This window comes from Salvia miltiorrhiza, chromosome 1 (assembly GCF_028751815.1).
Source record: "Salvia miltiorrhiza cultivar Shanhuang (shh) chromosome 1, IMPLAD_Smil_shh, whole genome shotgun sequence".
Classification (NCBI taxonomy): Eukaryota; Viridiplantae; Streptophyta; class Magnoliopsida; order Lamiales; family Lamiaceae; genus Salvia; species Salvia miltiorrhiza.
The window spans coordinates 65554785-65580763 of NC_080387.1; the positions used below are offsets into that span (position 1 = coordinate 65554785).

Genomic DNA, 25979 nt, shown 5'->3' on the forward strand with positions numbered 1-25979 from the left:
TTGGCCAACGGAGATGTGATCCCTTAATCTATAATTAAACTACTATTAGATTGTGAAGAATGTGATGTGTGATTTGCTGACTCAAAATTGTTCGATTTTCAGGGCAAACCACCGGATTGGCAGGATTTTGTTGGAATTATGTCATTGTTGATCATCAACTCCACCATTAGTTTCATCGAGGAGAACAATGCAGGCAATGCTGCAGCAGCTCTCATGGCTGGCCTTGCACCCAAGACTAAGGTAATCTGCATATCTCAAATTGGTTTTGGTTTACATGAGTGATCTTAATTATAACCACATTTGTTACTCAAATTAAGGTATTGAGAGATGGAAAATGGAGTGAGCAAGAAGCCGCCATCCTTGTGCCTGGAGACATAATTAGCATCAAGTTGGGAGACATTGTCCCAGCTGATGCTCGTCTCCTCGAAGGTGATGCTCTCAAGATTGATCAATCCGCACTCACTGGTGAGTCGTTGCCAGTCACTAAGAACCCCGGGAGTGAAGTCTTTTCTGGTTCAACCTGCAAGCAAGGTGAAATTGAGGCTGTCGTCATTGCCACCGGAATCAATACTTTCTTTGGAAAGGCAGCACATCTTGTCGACAGCACTCAGAACGTCGGCCACTTCCAGAAGGTTGTGCATTTTCATTGTTCTTTGCACTAGGCTTGGTATGATGTGTCTAACTTTCAAGTGATTGGTTTAGGTGCTTACTGCCATCGGTAACTTCTGCATCTGCTCCATTGCTGTTGGTATCATCATTGAGCTTGTAGTTATGTACCCAATTCAGCATAGGAAGTACAGGAGCGGAATTGACAATCTGTTGGTCCTTCTCATTGGAGGAATTCCTATTGCCATGCCAACCGTGTTATCTGTAACCATGGCCATCGGATCCCACAGATTGTCGCAGCAGGGTGCTATCACTAAGAGGATGACGGCCATTGAAGAAATGGCTGGTATGGATGTTCTCTGCAGTGACAAAACTGGGACCCTCACTCTAAACAAGCTCACTGTCGACAAAAATCTAATTGAGGTTGGTTGATAAATCATTAAATTAATGTCTAGGATTGACATACAATGCTCTAACCACGAGAACTCTGGTGCAGGTATTTTCAAAAGACGCTGACAAGGATCATGTGATCCTTCAGGGAGCTAGAGCATCGAGGGTGGAGAATCAGGACGCAATTGATGCTTGCATTGTTGGAATGTTGGCTGATCCCAAAGAGGTATATTTATAATTCTATCGATTATCATTTTTGGTTCAACATTTGTTTGATTTTTGCCATATTGTTCTTCCAGGCAAGAGCAGGGATTACTGAGGTGCATTTCCTTCCATTCAATCCTGTGGAGAAGCGTACTGCTATTACTTATATTGACAGTAGTGGAGATTGGCACAGAGTGAGCAAAGGTGCTCCTGAACAGGTAATTTATCTTGTTGTTTACCAGGGTTACTGCTTTCTTCTTTGCATAATCTTTTGCCTCAACTGTTAATCTATTTGCCTAGATCATTGAACTCTGTAACCTCAAGGAAGATGTAAAGAAGAAAGCTCTCTCGATCATTGACAAGTTTGCTGACCGTGGACTTCGTTCTTTGGCTGTTTCAGAACAAGTAAATCTTTGTGGTTTAAGTGTACATACATATATATACTTAGTGTGAAGTTAGAAAGTAGAACTAAAACCTAAATGGTGATGTTTGTGATTAATTTTTCAGACCGTACCAGAGAAGACCAAGGAGGGTGCTGGAAGCCCATGGGTGTTTACAGGTCTCTTGCCTCTTTTTGATCCCCCGAGACACGACAGTGGGGAGACAATCAAGCGTGCTCTTCATCTTGGTGTCAACGTTAAGATGATTACTGGAGATCAGCTGGCTATTGCCAAGGAGACTGGCCGAAGGCTTGGAATGGGAACGAACATGTATCCTTCGTCCTCACTTCTCGGACAGCACAAGGATGAAGCAATTGCCAACCTTCCTGTTGAGGAGTTGATTGAGAAGGCTGATGGATTTGCTGGAGTCTTTCCTGGTTTGCCCCATAATTTATTAAAATTTTATGCACATTTACTATCTAAGCTACTGTGTATTAACTCCTCAATTCAATTATGACACAGAACACAAATACGAGATTGTGAAGAAGTTACAAGAAAGGAAGCATATTTGTGGAATGACAGGAGACGGAGTGAATGATGCCCCAGCTCTAAAGAAGGCCGACATTGGCATTGCAGTGGCCGATGCTACTGACGCTGCGAGAGGTGCATCGGACATAGTCTTGACTGAGCCGGGATTGAGTGTCATCGTGAGCGCAGTGCTGACGAGCAGGGCCATCTTCCAGAGGATGAAGAACTACACGATCTATGCAGTTTCCATTACCATTCGTATTGTGCTTGGTTTCATGCTCCTTGCACTCATCTGGAAGTTTGATTTCTCGCCTTTCATGGTTCTAATCATCGCAATCCTCAACGACGGAACCATCATGACCATTTCCAAAGATAAGGTGAAGCCATCGCCTATGCCTGACTCGTGGAAGCTAAGGGAGATTTTTGCCACTGGGATTGTGTTTGGCACTTACCTTGCAGTAATGACTGTTGTTTTCTTCTGGGCTGTTCAAGAATCTACTTTCTTCACGGTAATGCATTGTCATCCTCTTCTCTGTTACAATCATGCGTACTCACTATATGAATTCCTATTAACATTTATGGTTGTTTTAGGATAAATTTGGTGTGAGACCAATCAAGGACCATTACCATGAGCTCAACTCGGCCGTATATCTTCAAGTGAGCATTGTGAGTCAGGCTCTCATCTTCGTGACTCGATCAAGAAGCTGGTCTTACATAGAACGCCCCGGTCTTCTCCTCGTGTTTGCTTTCCTAGTAGCTCAGTTGGTAAGTCACTTAACCATTATTGCAATCCTTGTGGCCATTCATTCAACACTGATTGTGTTTAACACACAGATTGCAACTTTGATTGCTGTGTATGCAAACTGGGAGTTTGCAAGAATCAAGGGCATTGGCTGGGGTTGGGCGGGGGTGATCTGGTTATACAGCCTCGTCTTCTACATCCCTCTCGACATGTTCAAGTTCATAATCAGATATGCTCTCAGCGGCAAAGCCTGGAAGAACATGATTGACAACAGGGTAAACTATATTTAAATCTTCTCCCATCAAACCAAACACACACGTAACTAACTTGAGTTCATCTTGTGCAGACGGCCTTCACGTCCAAGAAGGACTATGGCAGGGGAGAAAGGGAAGCGCAATGGGCAATGGCGCAACGCACTCTCCACGGCCTCCAAGCTCCAGAGAGTTCCGACGTCTTCAAAGACAACAACAACTACAGAGAACTCTCCGAGATAGCCGAACAAGCCAAGAAACGGGCGGAAGTTGCAAGGTAGGCTCGCTTTTACACCACAAATGAATTACTTGTCTTGTCTTGTTAATAATCGGAGACCTGGCCTTGATATATACTTATTGAGCTCAACTTTGACAAGATAAATTTCCTTGGACTGAATATCAGACTGAGGGAGCTCCACACCCTGAAGGGCCACGTCGAGTCCGTGGTGAAGCTCAAGGGCCTCGACATTGAGACGATACAGCAGAACTACACAGTTTAGACAAGAAGAGATTGCAGATGGTGGAATAAAAGGGAGAGGAAAGGATAGAGAGGTAGAGAAGCTAGAGTAGATTCATAGTTTTGGTGCAGTGGTGCGTGCTTAATTACCACATTGCAATTCTTTTTGCAGTCAACGTAGTTTTGCAAAGTCGAATAATCGTGTATGCTGAGCGTTTGGGCCAGCCAGATCGTATTTTCTTCTCAAAAACCTTTTTCTTAGTGCTAATGAGAATCACTATTTTTGCAATGCTTTCTGCTCTACTAAATCTTTTTGCAGTGTGTTTGTTTCTAGTGCCACTCTCTACTGCATCCCTTAATTAAATTCTCGATGTGATTAATAAATTTTAATAAACTATAACGAATGATTAATAAATCAAATTGAAGATTACTAAATCCAAATTAAAATTAATCTAATTAATTGTGGTCATTCTTATTCACACTTGGCAGCTAGCATGGCCTAACGCAAGTTTTTGCGATGCTTCTGTTTATTTATTGAACTATTGTTTAAATCTTTAAATTGATAATAGGTGTTAAATTTACAAAGTAATAGTCTTCTAATTTCTGCATGCGTGGTTGGTTAACGTGGTTTGTAGATTATTGTATACGAAGCATGCAATAGATTTGATCTGTTTGAAAGTGGAGCAGTCCAAATGCAAGAAAAATAAATATATTCAATCATATTCCTCACAAATACTATTCAAAGCGGGCTGCCAATTATCCACAGACAAAAGAGTTATTCTGCCCGGAGAAGAAGCTCCATTTCCTTCAGCCCTCCTCTCTCTCTTCACCATTTCGAAGCTCTCGCTACTGTCGCTCCCCATCTTGCCTCTCGCACCACCATCATTCTTCCCATTCCTAAACAACCAACACGCCGACGAAGAGCTCTCCACCTCAACCTCTCCTCGCCGCCGGTGCTTCAGCCGGAGCTTCCTGATAGTTCCCAGCGGCACCACGTAGTACTTCCGCCCCAGGAGGAGGGTGGTCTCCGGCGACACCACGGCGGCGTGCGGATTCTGGAAGACGGTGGGGTGGGCGACGCAGCATTTGGGGTTGCGGTCGAGCAGCTCCGCCGCCAGGATCGGGCGGTCGTGGAGCTCCACGTGGCCGCCGGGATGCACGATCTTCACGAACATGTTTTTGCTGCTGTTCTTGCAAAGCCACCTCGAGATTGAGCTCATTGTTTGCCCAACTTTTTATCGCCGTTTCATCATATATTTGCTTAGTGATGTTGATTGGTTGGCCCATTATTCTTGTTGCTCGATTGTTTTATACCACAACTTTGCTGGTTTATTGGATATCACTATGTATTTAGAGCTACAGCTTTGTAACATTTGTTAATTAGTGATTGTGACAAAAATTATGGGGATATCTCATATCCCTATTCAAAATAATTCATGGCATATGCGAACATAATTCAAAATAAAATCATTCATATTTGTACATTTTATTTAGCCTAAAGTTAAAGGGTTTAATTTGTGGAATTTGATGAAAATGATTCAAATCACAACTACTGATCGAGTTTAGAAGTTGGAAGCTTCTTAGAATTAACTCCTTCAAAACATTTGCACCTAGTTGCGGAATTTTACTTGAAAGATTATTACAGTACGAAAATTAATCAGTCTAATCTTATAAAGTTCATGTACCTTGCTAATGATATCACCTTCAACATAGGCTCATAATCGTCTTTAATTGGGAATGCAAATAAATTATTTATTTTGTCACTTTCACAAAAGAAAATTTGAAACAATGCCACCGCATTTTAGAAGCGAATATCTGAAACTAAGAATTCAATACTGACATTCTTATTATTTTCTTACTATAGTCAAATTACATTTTTTTTTGTTAAACATCATTAAACTACAGTGGTACTATAACTTTGGTCTAAAAAACATTAATATAATTCCAACATAATAATTTAAGTAGTGCAAGATTTTGTACCTTTCAGCTTGGGAGAGTCGTCAAATATTGTCACGACTCATGAATATAGAAATATTGTCGCTATATAAAATAAGAAAATAGGGAAAAAGGAAACTGTTTTCAAAATTAATTTTTCCGATCCCGTGCGAGATACTATAATAATTATTTAATTAAATTATTAAAAAGTATAAGTAATTTATACTTTTTAAAGTTGAATGTGTTTTTATATTATACAATTATAATAAAATTACTTTTTATAGTTGTATATGAGTCAAATTTATCAACGCTCATTATTAGCTAGTTAAAATGTCCATCAAAATATCCATCTATTTTTTATTTTAAGTTTCTACTAAGCAAGAAAGATTTTCTATTTTTCTTTTAATGCATATTAGCAAAAAAGATTTTTTAGAACTTTTATTCTTCGATGTATAATGACTCGGGACTTTTTCAAAATACTTCATTCGTCCCAATTATATAAGCTGATTTAAGCACACTAAAATTTATACTCTTTTATGGTGTGAATTTATGATTTTTTTAGATAAATTTGAAATTAAAATAAATTAATTTTTTAATGGAATAAATTGAATGAAGAAAATGAAATAAGGGAGTAATATAAAAGTTTAAGATTTTTTAAAGAAAGTTAATGTTGATTTTTTTTTTAATTCAATGAAGTGAAATTATTTTGACTTGAGACATTCTTGCTTTCTTTTTATATAGAAATAGACATGAAATAGACATTGTAATATCGGATTTGATTTCATTCTAATTTTTTTAATCCTACTCACCTCTTAGTTCGTATTTTCTACTGAAAAATTATAAAGTTGGTCACAAATATAGTAAATCATTTGTCTTGATTGAGAGTTGCTACTCTATAATGTCCTCAAATTTTTAAAGGTGCCAATTTAATCTTTTTATGTTTGTGTATATGAGTGACAAATTACTTTTAATTAACTACTTTGATTACATATAATATTAATATTATGAGTTATTTTGTTCAAATAATTATAATTTAGAATATTTGGATGTTTTTGCCCCTTCTACACTATTATTATATAGATATATATTAGATTAAATTAATAAACATTCATAGACTATAATATCTTATCTATTATAGATTAAAATCAATATATATATATATATATATATATATATAATATGTATGGAATATATCATTTATATAACATAATATATTATTAATTGTATATAAGTAAATCTTCTTAAGTTTATTACACTATAGAAATAACATTCAATTAAAATATTAAAATTAATTTATTGTCATGAGTTATGTCATTGTAATATTAATTATTAATTGTTGTTTCAAAATTATCAATACATAAATATGATTTGTCATTTATACATATCATTTTTAAAAACTATATATGAAATATAATTGAAAATAAAAGTTATTAATTACGACAATATGTAGTTATTATATATTATATAAATTATAGTGGCTTGATTAATTTTGAATATTCAAAATTTCTTTTATACTTGTAGACTAAATATTCATGAAAGAAAGATAAATAAATACATATGTTAAAAGTCCATTATGTGATCATAAATCTTATCTGTATTAATATTTTGATAATTTATATATATTTATTAAATATTATTTATATATATATATATATATAAGGTAAAGTTAGCTACAAACTCATTTTAAAATAAAACTATAAATCATGAAAATGCAATAAATTATATGAATATAAAATTATACTAATAAAAAAAATTACGTCATCTAGAGTAGAGGAAATAAATTAACAAATAAAATTTTAAAAAATAATTATTTCCAAAAATAATAAAGTGATATTTTACGGAAAAATACAACTTGCTATTTTTGAAAGTTGTTGTGGTCATATATATATATATATATATATATATATATATATATATATATGGTGGAGTTCTATGGAGACCACCTACTTAGATAGAGAATAGAGACTCAATCAAGGGACCATAAAATTCCATGATATTAAATTAATTTGGTATGTTTATGAAATCCCGTGAAATACTCTATTCCTTTTCTGATATGGTACCATTCGTCAATGAACGTAATAGCTGAACATTAGTATGTTCATTTATTTTCCTACGAACATATCGCTGTTCATTTGTTTTTGTACACATATATCATCGAACATTAGCATGTTCATTCATTTTTCTACGAACATAGCAACGAACATTAGTACGTTCATTAGTATTTTCTATGTGAACATTAGTATGTTCGTTTGTTTTTCTACGAACATATCAACGAACATTATTATGTTCATTAGTATTTTCTACGAACGTGTGGGAGAGAGAGAGAGCGTGAGTTTGGAGAGAGGGACGGATCAGTGAGTGAGAGATTTGAGCATAAATAAAAGATTTGATTAGTTGTAATTAGGAAAATAAATAAATATGAAAAAATTATAATAATTAATGGACGAATGATCACCGTTAGATTAAGCAAGATCGACGCACAAGATTTGGTCTTCATTCTCTATATAAGAAGTGGTCTCCATAGAACTCCACCCTATGCCAAAGTTCAATGAAGAAGGCCTAAATGTAAAAAAGAAGATAAAAGTAATCTCATCTGTTGATCTTATCTAATCTACCGTTGATCTTATCTAATCTACCGGACATGATTTATTCACGCCATGTTCAACGAATTATATATATATAGAGAGAGAGAGAGGTTCAATTAGCGGTGGCGTGTTAAATAGATTCGTATGTTCATCAGTTATATTGGTATGTTCAAAAAATTTATTGATATGCTCATTAATCTCATTTTTTACGAAAATCAACTTCTCAATATATATATGTGAAACTATAACAAACATAATTTACATTATTGGATGGCCGAAAATTTCCAGATTTGGGGGCTAAAATTACCCCCCGTATGTATCCATGTTAAAAGAACTCAGGTTTCCAGAAAGAAAACAACATATTTCTATTGTTCCAACAAACTGTTGCCAAAAACACAAAATTAATGCAATCACTGCAAAGACTGCATGCATCTACTACAGAAATTTCTTACCTGAAAACTCAATTCCCATTGGAGCAGTCGCCTAGGCTTTAACATCAGGGTTATCACGGAGACCAAGCTTCGAAAGAACAAGGCAGTAGGAGTCCCAATCAGTCCGTCTGAGATATTTCAACAGCTTCTTCCTCCTTTGAACCATTGCTAGAAGGCCCCTTGTAGAATGCTTATCCTACAACAATCACATAGTAGAACGTGATCATGAGTTCGTATTACCAGACAACATCAAACCACCATACCAGAACTCGAGGACATTTTATATCCACAATTACGGTATCCGTTTAGATAGAGACACCAACCTTTTTATGTAAAACACTTGACAGATGTTTAATCTTTGTTGTCAATTGAGCAACTGCAAAGGAGCAACAGTCGTTTTAGAAAGAATTCTTTCAATAAAAATGAGTGTGAGCATGATAGGGAACCCCATTAGCAGGAAATGTAACAAGAAGATGTCAGTAGAAGGAATAAGGAGTCGAGCAATTTTTTATACCTCCACTGTCAGTGCCTTCTAACTATGAAAGATCACTTTTAATCATTCCGTGTTAAATGGAAGTTTTTTATTAAGAAAACGATAAATGTTCGGTGAAATACAAAGATTTTTCCGTGTGAATAAGAGTTGAAACAGGCCTTACCTTGAACACGAGCAGAACCACAATCTGACTCCGACATTTTAAATTCATCTCTTACTTTTTGAAGCTCCAACTTCAGTTTCTCAGCAGATGACATATTGTCAGGATGAAAATACTGTGCATGTCATGAAAATAAGAAGAGTACAGAGAGCTTAGACGTGGCAGTGCTGAAATTTACAGGCCAACTGGAAGAGTCATATAAACAGTTGCAAGTTGCAACTGAGAGTATCATTTTTCAAGAAGACTATATGTTAATTGACGCACAATCATATAAGAATAATGCATATGTAGTTGCAAGAACATAAAAGTCATTATATAAGAAAATTGATCATTAATCAAATGCTTATTGATAATCTCTTCTTCCTAAAGCCTTCTCACTGCACATGAGAGGACAATAGGATCCTACCACACAGGGTCTTCTAGAACAGCCCCTGATGCTTGGCATTGTATGACAGCCACTTGTTTAAATTTAATTACATTATTTAGAAGTGACAAAAAACTGTGTGATAGAGGATGCATTGTCATTTGCAATACAATAACCTATTGCTGCAATACATGCAACTTGTGTAACTGAAATAAAATGCCAGGAACAAACATATAGTAATGACTACAAGAAGAACATAAACCAAATATCAATGTTTTCTAGCTTTTCAGAAAACATTCACGGTGAATTTGAAAAATATATATTGTGAATAAACTGTCGTTAACATGTACAGAACACAAAGATATCAACTTAACAAGGATTGTGGAATAAAAACACACATTAGAAATCGTTGGACAAATCTCGGAGTACCACAGCTTTCAAAAGAATTTCCTTCTTGTATTAAAGTTAAACTTGACATAAGCACTTTACATGAAATGTTCACCCTAAAAGGTTTGACACGCAGAAAGATCCACAAATATGGTTACAATATTAGACCATACAGAACTTACCTTCTCAATTAAATGATCTTTTGGGGGTCCTGCTACCTTCTCTTCTAGGGCCGCACCCATGGAACTCAAAACACCCATGGTCGCTGCAATAGTTTACCGGTTCACAAGATGTTAGAGTGCAGATTTGTTAACTATTTATCAAGAACCAACCATCAACTCTTAATGTGTCCATAAGGTATTGCAAGTTTGTTAGTGAAAATTTGGAGCCTTCCATGACCATCAAAGGAAACATCTTGAGCAAGAATAGTCCAAAAAAAATAAAAGACAACTATCATACAAATGAGAAACACATGCAAGTGAAGTATAAAACAAAGAGTCAGATATAGCTGGAGAGGGGTCACTCCAACCCGACTCTACAAAAGCTATTTATGTGCCATAGCTTAGGTTCCTTTACACTACTTATGAGTTATCTGCCGTGTACCATATTTATAACTGCTCACAGTGGTTTCTTTTGCAGGTTAATCAGAAATCGAGGGTATGTCCACAAGGGTTCTGTCAAAACCTTCTCTTCCACACACTATTCTCCAAGAACCAAAATGAAACTCCAGAATGATTGTAAATGCAGTTCCCCTGATTCTTCCTCATTTCCAATGTACTCAATAATTCTTCTCCCAAAACATCCAAAAGCCATCTGAATGCTTACTCAGTTATTTCCTAACTTCCATACCTATTAGCTCTCTAAAATCAAAGTCCCTTTCATCTTCACTTCTCTTCGCTGCAGAGAAATTCCAAGCAAAATACTTGCTTGTTTGCATGCTTTTGCCTGCTCCAATCGTACAACAGAGCAGCCTAGCTTTCTTAACAGCAAACATGTATAAATGTTGGGTTGCTAGCATAACTATTTTACAATTCCAATAAAGACCAACAACATCAAACGTATTCATAATAGCATGCAAACATGCTAACAGAAAGACACAACACCTAATACATCATAAGAACCAGCAAATTCCACAAAGAACAAAGATGATTAAATGAGAGAGGTACTAATTAACAAACATATGAACAAAATTTAGCAATCTCTGCTCTGAGGTCACAAAAGATTCATCCCCAGCGCTCACAAGTCACTAGTGATTGAAAGTTGCATAAAACATTAAATTTTTCAGTTGAGTTACTGAATTCAACCCCAAATTTGTGGAACAATGTCAACTGCAAACCATCACTGTGATAATAAAATCAATCAGTATCACGCACACTTTAACTCGTTGAACAAATTAGGGCAAACCAAAAGAAAATTAATAGAGAAACTGCTAACCCTGCGGCACTTTCTTCTCATTTTCTTTACTGTCCTCAGTCAATTTAGAAAGACTATCTGCAAGTGCATTTTGGACTCCAGACGGGAATTTTCCAGTCTCCTGTTTCTTAGCCTCCTTGAGCTTAGCAAGCCTGTCGCCCATTTCCTGCAACGAAAACCACTTCCCTTTCCGCTTCTCTGGTCTCATCGCCTGTAGCCTCTTTCCCAATTCCAACTGCTCATGATACTTCCCATACTCCGTCCTATTTCCCACGCCGCCCCCTTTTCCCTTGAAGTCCTTCTGCCAAAAGCGTGAAATCGAACCCCCACTTCCCGCAGCGAGCTTGCCATTCGGATCAACTTTCATCTTCAAATCTTTTGTAAGGTTCGAAACCGACCCAAAATCAACGGGCCTCCTTCCAGAATCCGCGGCTCCAGGCAGGTTGAGCTTACTCGATCTTTCGCGAAAGGAGTCGAATGAGTGGTTTGCGCCACCAAAATCGATACTAGACCCAGCGTCGGAGTTCTCGCCCTTGGGTTTGTGGTTCTTCTCGAAAAGCTCATGAAATGAGGAGTATTTACCGCTGGAAGGCGGTGGCGGCGCGGAGCGGGAGCGGAACTCCGCGAGCATGTCACGAGCCAGCGCCGGGTTCTGAGGCAGACCACCACGAGGAGGCTGGAGGCGGTCCAACGGCGGTCGGTTTTGGAGGCTGGCTCTGACATCGTTGAGGCTCGAGGAGACTGAAGAACGCGTTCGCGATTGTTCGGATTGAGAATCGTCGTCGTCGCGATCGGATGAGGATGAGAAGTGGCGGAGGGGGTAAGGATAAGGGCGAGTGTAGGAGTGGAAGGTGGGGCGGAGATGGAGGAGGCGTTTGGTTATCGCCGCCATGTGTAACGGCGGTGGGAGGTTTTAGGGTAAATGGGGGCGTTAGGGTTCTGCCGGATCCAGCTACGGATGCGACGCCGATTAATGAACCATTACCATCTTAGTCGCTTCCCAATTTCAACCTCCATTTCTAAATTCTAATGTTACTAGCCTTAATTATTATTGAAATTATACATTCAACAAAAATAAAAAAAGTTATTAAAAGTTCTTGAATCTCATCTTAATTTTTCATAATTGTATAGGCACCAATCAATGCACAAAAGCAATTATACTTAATTGTTTGAAATATATTTTTAAAAATGTTCTCTCTCATTAATATTCTCTCTTTTTAATTAGACTCATAATTCTCTATTTAATTTAATTATTTAATTTTTTTAATAATTTATTTTTTATGGGTAAATATCATTTTAAACCTCAAACTATATTTGCACTATCAATTACATTCTGAACTATCGAAAATAATTTTTTTAAACTTGAACTATCAATTTTGTATCAATTATACCATTCATCCATTTTTTTAACTTTAAAATTTTGACGTGGCTCATCGAATGTCACGATGTGTTTAGAATTATTCTTTTTTTGGCATACATTATATAAAACGACATGATTATATGCCTTATAATCATTTAGTTTAAAAAATTATTTTCAATAGTTTAGGATAATGCGAAAATAATTTGGGATTACCCTACTTTTTATGGGGGAAAATGAAAGATTTATGGAGAATATTAATTTATAAATATAATTTAGATTTTAGATTTTTTTTTTCGAATTTTAGATATGTCAATTCAATTCGAAAATTCGAACAAAAATTTTAATTTCAGTTTGATTCGGAAAGAATATTCGGAGTTTGGATATTTCAATCACCCCTACATTTGTGTATTTTGTTTTATTCATTAAAATTAGTATTCTTTGTTTTTGGATAATGTATTTTGTTTATTTTGCAACATAACAAATTCGATTATGGAGCGGTGGAATTGAACAAGAAGAGTTAAAGGGTGTTTCTCTAAGTTTATTTTAAAAAATTTATAAGTTCTTGGAGCTTATATAAGATGTTTTAAAAGCTTGTAAGATGTAATTTGTTAATTAAGAGCTTATAAGTTGTTAAAGCGTTTGAATAATTGAGCTTAGTGATAATTTTTAGTTAGAGAGAAAATCTTTGTTAGAGAGAGAAATTTTTTGAGAAATAAAATACTCCCTCCATCCACAAAGAGTGTGTGATGAAGTGGAGGGCACAAATTTTAATAAAAAAGTTGAAAGATTTGATTTTAGTGTTAAAGGGTAGTATTAGGCCCACCAAAATGTAAAAGTAAAAGGTGTGTATTTTGTAAATATTGAGTGTGAATGAGATTTAAAATATAAATGATGTTTTTATAAAAGGAAAATACACGATTTTTGTGGATGGACGAAAATAGTAATAAACACACAATTTTTGTGGATGGAGAGAGTATAATAATACTCCCCCGTCTGATTACAAATGTCACATTACTTTTGGACACGAAGATTAAGAAATGTGTAATTAGTAAATAAAATGTGTTGGTTGAAATTATTTAAATACTAGGTATAAAGAGAGATATGTTGCAAAAAAATAAATGTGACATTTGTAATGAGACGTCTTATTATGGAAAATGAGACATTTGTAATGGGATGAAGGGAGTATATAATGAAAATAAAAAATTATAATTAAATTATATTATATTTGTAAAATGAATGTTGCTTATAAGATAATGAGAAAATAAGATAGAGTAGATGAATTTATTTTTTTGGGAGATTATAAGGTTTTGACATCCTCTTAGTCAAATTGCATGAAAATAGACAGAGTTGTTTGTGTTTGGTCATGAAGGAGTATTATTTAAACTCAATAATGAGCTTTGCGTTGGACTCAATTATAACAAAAATTCTCAACCTTCCCGACCTTGGTCTCCAAGCTTCAAGACATATATAAATAAGGAGAACGACCACTATATTATGTACCAATTATTCAGAGCAAATCATTAGTGCAAAATTGCATTGTTGCTAAACTTGTTCCAATATTAATATTTACAGTTAGTCTAGCTTATCTTGACAGGAAGACTTATGAGTTTTAAAATTGATAGGTTAACTGAATCGTTGTACGGATAATAATATGTTAAAATTAACTTCAGTTAAAGTCTAATTGTTATTAATACTTTAATAGTTGAGAAGAGGTTTTTTTTTTTTTTTTCTATTGTATTTCATCTACTTAATTAAGATGAATTCTTAAAGTTCAAGTTAGCTTCAGGTAAAGTCTAATTGTTGGTAGGTTGTAACTCATTGTATGAATAATTTTTATAGTAGATACACACTCTAATTTGATTAATAAATTATACTAATATAAAATTTTTCATTTTGTCCATAATTTACTTACATTTATTTAAATGAATTAAATGTAACGATGGTAATATATATAGAGAAAAATGATCTAGTGATAATGTTAATCCTTCGTGAGAATGAGAATTAATATGAATAAGTCAATAAATTCTATGAAAAATCATTCAAATATGAGTTTGAATCTTGGAGAGGGCAAAAATTTCACCAATTAACTAAATTGCGGTTATTTATTCATTATAAGCAGCTTATTCGTTATTCTTATTCTTTTTACTAAAAATAGTATCCTCTATAAATCTCAATCCAATATAAAAAAGAATATATATATATATATATATATATATAGTACTCCATCTGTCCACGAATTAAAGCCCTACTTGCACTTAAATTTTTGTCCACCAATTAAAGCCCTATTGTGCTTTTTTGTACATTTTTACTCTTCTTCTTTTCCTATATTTACTACCATTTGCCACTAATGGACCCACCTTACAACAACTTTATCATTTTATATTCTATATTTATTACACTTTATCACTAGTGGATCCACCACACAACACCTTTAACACTTTAATCAACTACTTTATCACTTTAGTCAACTACTCTTATATTTCACCCACAACACCTTTTTCAACATTCTTAGTCTCCGTGCCCACCCTCAAATGGGGCTTTAATTGGTGGACGGAGGGAGTATAAGATTGAGTTCCGGTAATATCATATCTTTAGGTAGTATACAGTATCAAATCTAGACCACACATTTGTATATATGGCACGCTAAAAACGCAACATGTGGGAGAGAGAGATGTTTCAAAATCTTTCAAGACAAAATACGCACATGAGTAAAATTAAAATAAGAATTTTAAAATATTAAAAAAAAATCAATATTTTATTTACTTTTTTTTATCATTTTTTAAGTTGACTTATTTTTCATATATAAATTTATACAAACAAAAATACATAACATCACAAATTATACATAAAAGTATATTGCATTTACAATCGGTCAGGTATTTTTGGCGGCGGACGTCCACCCCACCGATATGGGCGCGCGTTGCAATATCAATTATGTGAAATAGTAAATTTTATGCACACATGAAGTATGGAGCCTGTGAGGAGCCATGAATCCACGTGAGCAGTACGGGTTTTTTGAAATTAAAGTTATAATGTAATGATTGGTCTGCGAGATTATAATCGAAAGAGATTAACCAAAAAAAATTTTTGGAATTATATACGAGGTATCTATTATATTCCTTCCGTCTAAATTTTTTTTTTTATTCAACGACGGATTCAGGATTTAACGTTAGAGGAAATTAAATTTATTGAACAACGGCATTTGAAAACATTTACACGAAGTTCCTCCGAAGCATTTTTTTTTAAAACGTATAAGACATACTTTTATTCCACACACTTTATGCAATTTTTTTTTAAAAAAATTGTTTTGTCTTCTAAACAAATAAACTAATTTTCATTATTAATAATTCATCATTTTGCTTTAACTTAAGGATTGACTCAAATTCAACATTAAAAATTAACTAAAAAATGAAAATAGGATAAAAATCACATAAACTTAATAAATCAATGTAAAATATTAAGCAATTAACATGGATATTTAGTTATTAAAACAATTTATTATATTTTTTATTTGTATAAATAAGATTTATATTCAATAATTTTTTTCAAGTTTAAAAAGAAAAGAAAAAACAAAGTCAAAAATTGAGAGGGGGCTTCAGCCCCCTGAATCTGCCACTGGTCCCAGTTATTCTTTTTTTTTATCCACAAAAAAAAGTCTTATTTAACCCTTTGAACTATTATATTATACATTTTTCTTCTATATTTAACTATAAATTATATTTTTATTCTATTATTTTAACTAATACTCCCTCCGTCCCATTAGTCTTGTCTCATTTCTTTTAGACACGATTATTAACGAGAGTATAATTAGTGTAGTATAAAAGTGTGTAAATAGGGGTGAGCAAAATCGGACCAGAACCAACGAACCGGACCGAACCGATCGATTTTTTCGGTCCAGGGCGGTTTTGGTCCATATATTGGTCCGGTCCGGTTCTATTTTGGTGGACCAAAAGATTATCGGTTCGATTTCGGTCCCGGGGAGGCCAAACCCGACGAAAATCGGACCAAACCGAGTATGTATATTAAATATATATTTAATATTTTTATTAATATTATTAATATTTTAAGTAGTTTCTAATTTATGAATTTTAGTTTTTATCAACATATTCTGAATTTTGAAATGAAACCCTAAGCCCTAATTTTTAGTGTATTGAATTATTATTGTTAAACAAGTTTAAATATATTTAAAAATGGGATTTTTTTGGGTTTTTCCCAAACTGGCGAAAAATCGTCGGTTTGGACTGTACCGGACCGAGAACCGATGGGCGATTTCAGTTCGATTCCGATTCGGTCCTAGGGTTTCAGTCGTTCCGGTTCGGTCCATAAAATATTGCTCTGTCGATCCTCGATTTCGTCGGTTCGGTCTAGTACGGACCGACTACTCACCCCTATATATGTGTAAAGGTGTGAGGTCATATTGTTTGTAGTGTAAATCTTTACCAAATATAGAAACATGACAAGATCAATGAGACAACTCAAAAAGGAAAACAAGACGAGATCAATGGGATGGAGGGAGTAATATACTTTCTACTTTTTTGTACCTACAATATCCCTACAAATTGTACACTTGTGCTACTTACCACAACTTTATTAAAACATGTGTCCATCTTCAAACGGGACTACATTTCGTGGATAGAGGGAGTATAATCAAATAAGTCATCTGCACGCAAGCGGGATTTGTACACCACACAAATATGAGAAGATAACTATACGTAGACGGGACCACTATCCATACAAAAATAGAAAAAATACACCACACGTATACGAAATTGAATTCAAAACCTCTAACAAAAGAGAATTTTTGAAAAAAAAAGTAACATTAATATTTTGAATAAATATATTTTTAATTTTGTGGGGTCTTTTCCAATCTAATTTTGAATAAATATATGTTAGGCCCGGAGGGTCTCGAATAGGTGTAGGGGGGAATACACCTATGGGCTATTTTTCTTTTCTTTTCTCTAAAAACAGAGGGATCTCCAGATAGAGATCAAAACGAAACTTTACACGCAAACTATGACACATGTTAACTGAAAGGAGTTTTTACCAAACAGGGTTGACGACTGATACTGAAAATTCTTCAGTAAGGAGTTATCAGTTAAGTTGCTGGAACTTAACTGATGCACGTAAGGGCTTCAGTCGAGTTTGCTAAAACAGAGATGATAACACTCTTCCTGACTATCAAATGATAGATCAGTCAGACTGATATAATACGCAGTGGAAATAACTTTGTTTCGTAATAGCCTCGGTTGAGCACGTTGTTAGTCTTAGGTTTCGCTTTGCAGTTATTCAGTATTCAGTTTATCAAGAGTAAGAACACAGATAAGTATGTAAAGACTGAAAGCTGTAAATAACACAAAGACTTTTACGTGGTTCGGAAAACCCTTTCCTACATCCACGGTCGGTTGATCAAACCAACAATCCACTCCGCAAGTGCTTAACTGGTGCACTGCAAACCGAACTGTGTGCTTGCCGAGTGCACACAACCGTTTCACTGAAGAGTCCACTCTTCAGACCCACACTTCACTCCTAGCACGACCTTGCACTAGGATCTCACAGAGTCATAGTACCTTCCTGAACTCCTTTTTCACTCAAACACTCAATTTCTTTCTTCCGAAAGGAGGTTTGAAAAACTTGCCAACTAGACTTCAAAGAACAAGTTCTTTGGAGCAAGTTTTGACCTGGGCTTCTGGGTAAACAGATATATGCCTAAGGTCTAAGAGAATGTGTGTAATCAGCAGTGACTGATTTTGACTTTGGAATTCTCTTCTTCGATTCAAGCTTTGGGGAGTTTAAGCTTTGGGCTGAGTAGCAATTTTGGCAGAGCTTCAGCTTATGTTGTTGAATCGGTGAAGATTGAAGTTGATCCTCGAGCGCTACTTATAGGAGAGATCCTGAATAGATCCGTTGGCGGAGAACGTCTTCAAGATTTCTTCCATTGGAGAGCTTTTTGAATTTGGGCTAAGACTTCAATCTTCGAGGTTCCTTGTTTGGTGGGAACGGCTATCTTGATGAACAGGAGATGCGACGTCTCTGATAAAGTAGCCACCAAATAGGAATGACCTCTGCAGAGAGGGATGATCCTGAGATCTCTGCATTTAATGCGGCTGTACTATGTGAGCACGTGGCTTCCTTTGAACATTGGAAGTTCAGTCCGAGGAAGAATGTTTAACTGATACTTGACTTTAGTATCAGTCCGCTGAGTCCACGGAGCACGCATTAAGTAATCAGTTCAGAACTGATTCTTCAACTGATACTTCAATTGGTAACTTCAGTCTTCAGTCCTTCGTTCTTCAGTCTTAAGTCTTCAGAACCGCAACCTAAACTAGAAACGAACTCTAACACTTGAGTTCAAAACAGTTCTAGTCTCTTACAAATTAAACCTAAGGATTTTGGTATCATCAAAACAAGCCATGATATTCCATGGGGTTCCCAACAATATATTTTTAATTCTGTGGTAGTTGTGTTTTGAGTGGAGATTGAGTCTCATATATCTATACTATATTAAAAATAGAGTTTTCAATTTAAAATCAATTTCAAAATTGAGCGGCAATTTTGTAGTTATAATAAAATTGAAGGTTTAACTTCCATTTCTTATTTGTTGTTACATTTCTTTCCAAAATAGTGAAATTCAATTAATTATAAAATATTTAATATGCATATCAAACTAAAGATCACGATAAGAGCTTTAATATAATATATATTTTATGAAAATATTTGATTTAAAATGTAAAAATTAAATTTGTTTAAATATTAAAGTTTTATAAATTTCTCTCTCCTCTCTCATCTATTTTGAATAAATATATTTTTAATTAGTATTTTATTTAAAATTTTTTGAACTTATTTTTTTATTTTTGTTTTTCATAATATCAAATTTTATAATTGTGAATTCTTTTTTGTTATTTTTTCAATATTCAATTCAAATATATTCAATTAAAATTAATTTGTTATTATATTTATAAGTATAAAATTGAATTAGTATTAATTTTATATAAATATAAAAATAAAAAATATTTTCCCGTGCATTGCACGGGATGCAAATGCTAGTTCTATAAATAATTAATGAGTGGGGATAAGATTTTTTATTAGTTTAAGTTTGTGGAATCGTTTTCAAATAAAAAAATACTGCAATTTTTAGGGAAGCACCGAAATGATATTAGAAATGAGGGGAGTATAAATTAAAAATACATAAAATGAATCTATAAGTTAAACCTAAATAGAGTGCATGTGATGCTATTTAGGCACATAAAATTAAATATTTGGCAATCAATTTAACTTTTAGCCAATATTGACATGAAGAGGCTTAAACGCCCTTACTTTAACTTCATATAATTGTCTATCGCATATAAATATATGGTACAATTAGGGGTGGAAAATCGGGTTGTGGGTATCGGGTATACCCTCACCCGTCCCGATACCCGCGCGGGTATCGGGTACCCGATACCCTCAAAATTCGGGTGGAGGGTCGGGTGCGGGTATCGTATCCTCAAAAATCGTGGGTAGAGGGTACCCGCGGGTATACCCGAGGGTACCCGCATACCCGCAATAAATATTTAAAAAATAAAATTAAATAATTTTATTTAATAATATTAGGAATTAAACCAATTAACCAAAATTAAATATTAGGAATTAAACCAATTTTATTAGGAATTAAACCAATAAATATTAGGAATTAAACCAATAATATTAGGAATTAAACCAATAAATATTAGGAATTTTATTTAATAATATTAGGAATTAAACCAATTAGGAATTAAACCAATAAATATTAGGAATTAAACCAATAAATATTATGAATTAAACCAATAATATTAGGAATTTTATTTAATAATATTAGGAATTAAACCAATTAACCAAAATTTAAAAATAAAATTAAATAATTTTATTTAATAATATTAGGAATTTTATTCGTCACAGGTTTTATGAATAATCGATGAAATAGAAATGATATTTTCAATTTTTTTTGTGAAATGCGGGACAAAATACTCTCTCGCGGGACGAAATACCCTCTCGCGGGACGAAATACCCTCCAGCGGGACCAAAAACCCGCAAAATTACAATAAAAAAAAAACGCGGGACTGTGAGGGTACCCTCATACCCGCAGCGGGTATCCGCTGCGGGTATTCGGGTACCCGCATCGGGGAAGAGGGTCGGGTGAGGGTGCTGTTTTCGGCAGTTTTCGTCCCGCGGGTACCTGCATTTTGCGGGTAGGGTACCCGCGGGTACCCGATTTTCCACCCCTAGGTACAATTAATACAAATTATGACTATTCGTACTAGGCCACCGTGTGCCACGACTGGTACGAATAGTCCTTATTCGTATCAGGTGTACTAGATACCATTGATTGGTGCTACACTGCTACTAGTTGGAATGAATGCCGTGAATCTTCTCATATGATTCAGGTTAGTATGGCTACAATTTTTTTTCCCATTTACTCTAAGGACAATCTTGTCCGAAATTTTGAAAATTTGCTAGTACAATTTATTGAAATGAAGTTGGTGACCGGCTTTTAATTTCTACTATATATGATGACTATCTCAAAATTTAATTTGCCTTTTGTTTTAGTATATAATGGAGTATATTTTTCTACTAATCTCAAACTCGATCGAATGAAAATTGATTTTACAAACTCCACGCATCGATTAGAATTTATATATCGATGATTGTCTCGAACCCAATTTATAAATGTTCTATTACTTATTATCATTTAAAGTCCGTATATAAATAGTCATTATTGTTTCAAACACAAAAATATACATCGATTAGAATTTATATATCGATAATTGTCTCGAACCCAAAACTTTTGACACCCACTCATCTCTCACAGATAACACGTAGCTAGAAAAAGCTTTTTAAAGGCTGTGGATATCTTCAATGAAGCAAAGACAAGATATCCAAGTTACCGCCACAATGGTCCGGTGTATACTACCATGATAAGAATGCTAGGAAGCTCAGGAGATTGATGATGCATTTTCTACCAATTGAAGAGATAAGAATGATTCTTGGGCAGTTGCTCATATGTGTTTGTTCCTTTCATACAAGAAGCCAGTTGAAATCTTAAATACAATAACTGAAGGTAATTTGTGACTACTTTTATATAAACAACAACCAATACTCTTGAATTATTTTAGTTATTTGACAAGATGGTAATTTTTTAGGTGATTTCTTGTTATCCAGCATGAGCCTCTGGAGCAACTCTAAGGCATTGATTGAGCGAGTTCGGGATCGTCTTGCCGTCGTTTTGCTTATCTCTTGGACCTGCTTGTAACCTTATTAATATTAGTTTATGTACTATTGTCATAAAAAAAACTATTGTCATATGATCTTTTGTTAGATTTCTATTAATTATTGTGATATAAGACTTTTTGTGCTTTATATGTTGTATTAATATATGTTGTGTTAATATTTCCTCAAAAAAAAAAAAAATGTGTTAATAGGTTAAATACTTTTATATAAATAAAAGAAAAATATATACAAAATAAAAATTGTGCAGTCTGTTGCTTTTAGCGATAGATTAGCGACGAAAAATTCCGTAGCTATGTAATTTTATTGTTATATAATTATTGTTATATATTTATATTTATTTAACTACGGACTAATGACGAGATTTTCTGTAGCTATTAGCGACGGAATAAATTATGTCGCTGTTAGCTACGGAATTTTCCGTAGTTAATTTTACACAACCAAATGACAACAATTTGCCTAGCTAAAGAATTTTACGTCGCTATTCCGTCGTTACATTTAGTGACGGACTAATTTTCTGTCGTTATTTTTTTAGCGACCACAAATCTAGATTCAGAATAAATCCGTCGCTAAAGACAATTAGTGACGGAATTTTCATTTTTAGCAACGGAAAAATTCTGTCGCTGATCGGCTGATTATTTGTAGTGTAATGTAATGCCTCAAATCTAAACATAAATGGCCACGTTTAAATCTGTAGAATTTTATAGATAGTACGTGTGTTTTTATAAAAGGAGTTCATTTTAATTAATATATGAACTTTTTAATACGATTTTTGAAATGTTACATTAATGTCATTATCTTTCAATTAGTTGTAAATTAAAAACTCATAATTTGTTCCAGTCACCAATTCACCAAGAACTTGCCATATCGAGTATATTAATTAAATTGAAAATGTCAAGGCATTGGAGCCTCACTTTGGCGATGCCGGCTTTGATGAGGCATACGATGTGAACTCATCGGTGATTAGAAAAAATTGAAGGCGTTAATATTACAAGAAAATTGAATGGTAGTGATATATTATTACAATAATAATTTGATTGTCACTTAATCCTTAAAAAAAAGGTAAGGGTAGGTTCTCTAATCATAAATTCTTATTGTAATCTGAAACACAAGCTCTTTGTAAGGGATACTAATAGGTACTATATTGTATAAATGGTATAGAGTCAATTAATTTGACAAAATGAAAATGGAATTGAGCTTAAGCACCCATAAAATTTGATGTATGCAGGATTGATTTTAATTAATAATACCAAATGAAGAATGACTTGTTATTTATTGCAATTCAGCGAACGAGGTAAATTAATTAGTTGTTATGTATAGTAAGAAATCTAGAATTCTAGATCGAATTTGAAAATGGTATATAGCCACATAGCCATCTCTAATGCTCAGTCTTACTCCTATAATATGCTCCCTCCAATTTTTTTTGTAAGTGGCCCTTAGTTTTTACGCAGGTTTTAATAAATTTCATTTTTACCTAAGCTAACCTTATTTAATGGTATTTAATTTTAGACTACAAAGTAAGTTAGGGAGAAGAAACGAGCATAATGGATAAAGTTTGGACTATAATTAATGAAATTAGAGTTAGATAGAGTAAATTAATCTAAAACGACTTACTATATTTTACATATAAAAAAAATTATAGAACGATTTATAAAAAAAATTGGAGAGAGTATTAATTTTAATATTAAAATAATGCATAATTATAGTAATTGCATCTCCAACTGTTACTCTATTACACAGCCAAAAAAAAATAAAAAATAAAAGTATGATACTTTTTTAGTTAGTGTATTTTTGATTAATAAGTGACATTTACTATAATAATAATAATAAGAAGAAGAAGAAAAATGGATAATTATATGTAAATATACATCAAGTTTGACCAAAATTCATTTTTGGCGCGTACTTAGAAAAGTTCAATAAAATATACGAATTTTATTAGTGTTCAATTTTGACTCCGATTTCATTTTTCCCAAGTTAAAAAATGACATGGCATTTACGTGGCTCACCAAAAATGACATGGCAGTTACATGGCATCTATTTGTCATCTATGTGGTGTCTACATGGCAGCTACACGACATCTATGTGGCTCATCATAGTAAAAATTGAATAACTAATAAAGTTCGTTTATTTTATTGAACTTTTCTAAGCATCAAAAAATTATTTTTATCAAGGTTGGTGTATTTACATGCAATCAACCCTAATAATAATAATTGTCAGAGTCAATGTTAGCTTCAACAATATTATATTGAATGTCAATAATATTTTGTTATCAACATTTCTATTCTACAACAAACATTTTTGAAGTCTACCTTGAAGATGTGCTTCGACTCTTGAGAAGTAATTGTATATATTTAATTTTTCTTATCTTTTTTTTTTAGTGCTTGAATAATGTGGATTGTGCAGTTGGTCACGTATGAATAAGTGAAATGCAATTTTATCATGGTTCAAAGATAATGGAACAATTTTTTTCTACTTTTCAAGACTATGATCTCTTCCAACATTCTGCCAGGTTGACTGGCTTGCCGTTTCTAGAGCCAATTGCATTGGTTATTTAAAGAATTTGGACGTGGGAAGGAGAGCTTACAGACCACGAAATATCCCTCTATAAAAGCTGCAACATAACTCTTTCATGTGTATACGATCCAAACGTAATTTCACAAAGATAACATTCATATAAACGTAGCATCATTTTGCTCGTGACGTGAAACAATTGCTTTTAAGTCTTTCTTAAATAATGGAAGTCTTACCGGGAAGGCAAGTGCAATGATCGAAGACCAAGGCATCATTGGAGCTTAATAGGTTGTTTTGTTCGTTTAACCTTTGAGGTTGTATGACTGTTTTTCTATGTTGAAGCAACATTCTCGTTGTAGTCCATACATAGATGTTTTAATCTTAGGCAACCAATTTGTAAAGGTTGATCACCAAAAGATCTCAATATTATAATGTATTGTTGTTAAACATAGTAAATTTGACCGTATGGTAGTCACAAAATGTATCTATAACTCATGAAAAAGTATCATGTGTGCTATTTACTTTTCGTTGCGTGTTAGATTGAATGTTATTGACCTTCATGTTAACATTACTCTCGAATATTAAGCAACTTACTTAATTTAGATCAATGAATATTTCAATTGGTATCGGAGCAGGTTCTTGACGAACTAAGAATCGTCTTGTATGTGTCACTATCGCACAACTCCTAATCACATTAAACTTCATTGTGTTAAGTATCTCAATGATGTTATTGTCTTTTATGTTAAATAGATATTTGATAGTTACCGAGAGATGTTAGTAATTCCAACAAATTCAAATTTAGATGTGTTAATGTTGGTTCTAAAAATGAGATGAATGATGAAACATGTCATATTGTATACGTATCTTTACATGCGAACATTTTTAATATTTGGTACTTTAACAATGAGTGTATTAGACATATGACATGTTTGAAAGCACTCACTTACTATGTTACAACTAATGGAGTAAATGTGACATTGCTCAGAAGATAATTGTTGGCACATGCACTTTGAATGTCAAAGACTTTATCAGATTGAATGAAATCTACCATGTTTTTGGACTCAAAGCTAGTCTTATCAACATTAGTCAATTGGGCGATGCAGGGATGTTTGTAAAGTTTGACAAAAACATATGTTAGGTGTTTGATAGCACCAACCAGTGTGTAATTATAAGAATAAGGTCCTCTGACAACTACTACAAATCTGATGATAGAAAGATCTGCAATGTTGACAAGCTTGATAATGGTGATTTGTAGCACCAAATGTTGGGTCATGTAAATCTAAAAACATACTCCCTCCGTCCCACTATTATTGTCCCACTTACCATTTAGGGTTGTCACATTATTGTTGTCTCATTTCCATATAAGGTAATAAATAACTCTTCAAAAGGTGTGGATCCTACCAATTTTTACCAATTTACACCTTCATCTTAATTATTGTGCCCAAAAATTTCAGGACAATAATAGTGGGACAGAGAGAGTATCCGGAAATGGATTGCTGACAATGTTGTTCCAAGAATACCAAAGGTAGAGATAAATAATGG

General features: G+C 33.9%; 2 protein-coding genes across 2 annotated transcripts in view; one reads left to right on the forward strand and one right to left on the reverse strand.

Moving 5' to 3' along the window:
* LOC131005078 (plasma membrane ATPase 4-like) overlaps positions 1 to 3847 on the forward strand; it is a 4886-nt gene extending 1039 nt beyond the window's left edge. Inside the window, exons 2-14 of the mRNA XM_057931884.1 lie at positions 1 to 15; positions 103 to 240; positions 318 to 632; positions 703 to 1029; positions 1103 to 1222; positions 1296 to 1418; positions 1501 to 1605; positions 1708 to 2017; positions 2103 to 2617; positions 2700 to 2873; positions 2943 to 3125; positions 3197 to 3378; positions 3505 to 3847. The exon at positions 1 to 15 is cut by the window's left edge and continues 204 nt beyond it. Of these exons, the coding sequence (XP_057787867.1) occupies positions 1 to 15; positions 103 to 240; positions 318 to 632; positions 703 to 1029; positions 1103 to 1222; positions 1296 to 1418; positions 1501 to 1605; positions 1708 to 2017; positions 2103 to 2617; positions 2700 to 2873; positions 2943 to 3125; positions 3197 to 3378; positions 3505 to 3601 (2604 nt within the window). The 3' untranslated portion in view covers positions 3602 to 3847. The remainder of the gene's footprint in view (positions 16 to 102; positions 241 to 317; positions 633 to 702; positions 1030 to 1102; positions 1223 to 1295; positions 1419 to 1500; positions 1606 to 1707; positions 2018 to 2102; positions 2618 to 2699; positions 2874 to 2942; positions 3126 to 3196; positions 3379 to 3504) is intronic.
* Positions 3848 to 8315: 4468 nt separating this feature from the next.
* LOC131005083 (uncharacterized) lies at positions 8316 to 12473 on the reverse strand. The gene is made up of 5 exons (XM_057931889.1): positions 11348 to 12473; positions 10096 to 10178; positions 9166 to 9277; positions 8833 to 8885; positions 8316 to 8705 (listed from the first exon to the last, which is right to left on the reverse strand). The coding sequence occupies exons 1-5, from the start codon at positions 12216 to 12218 to the stop codon at positions 8562 to 8564; spliced, it is 1263 nt and encodes a 420-aa protein (XP_057787872.1). The 5' UTR covers positions 12219 to 12473; the 3' UTR covers positions 8316 to 8561.
* Between the last annotated feature and the right edge of the window lie 13506 nt (positions 12474 to 25979).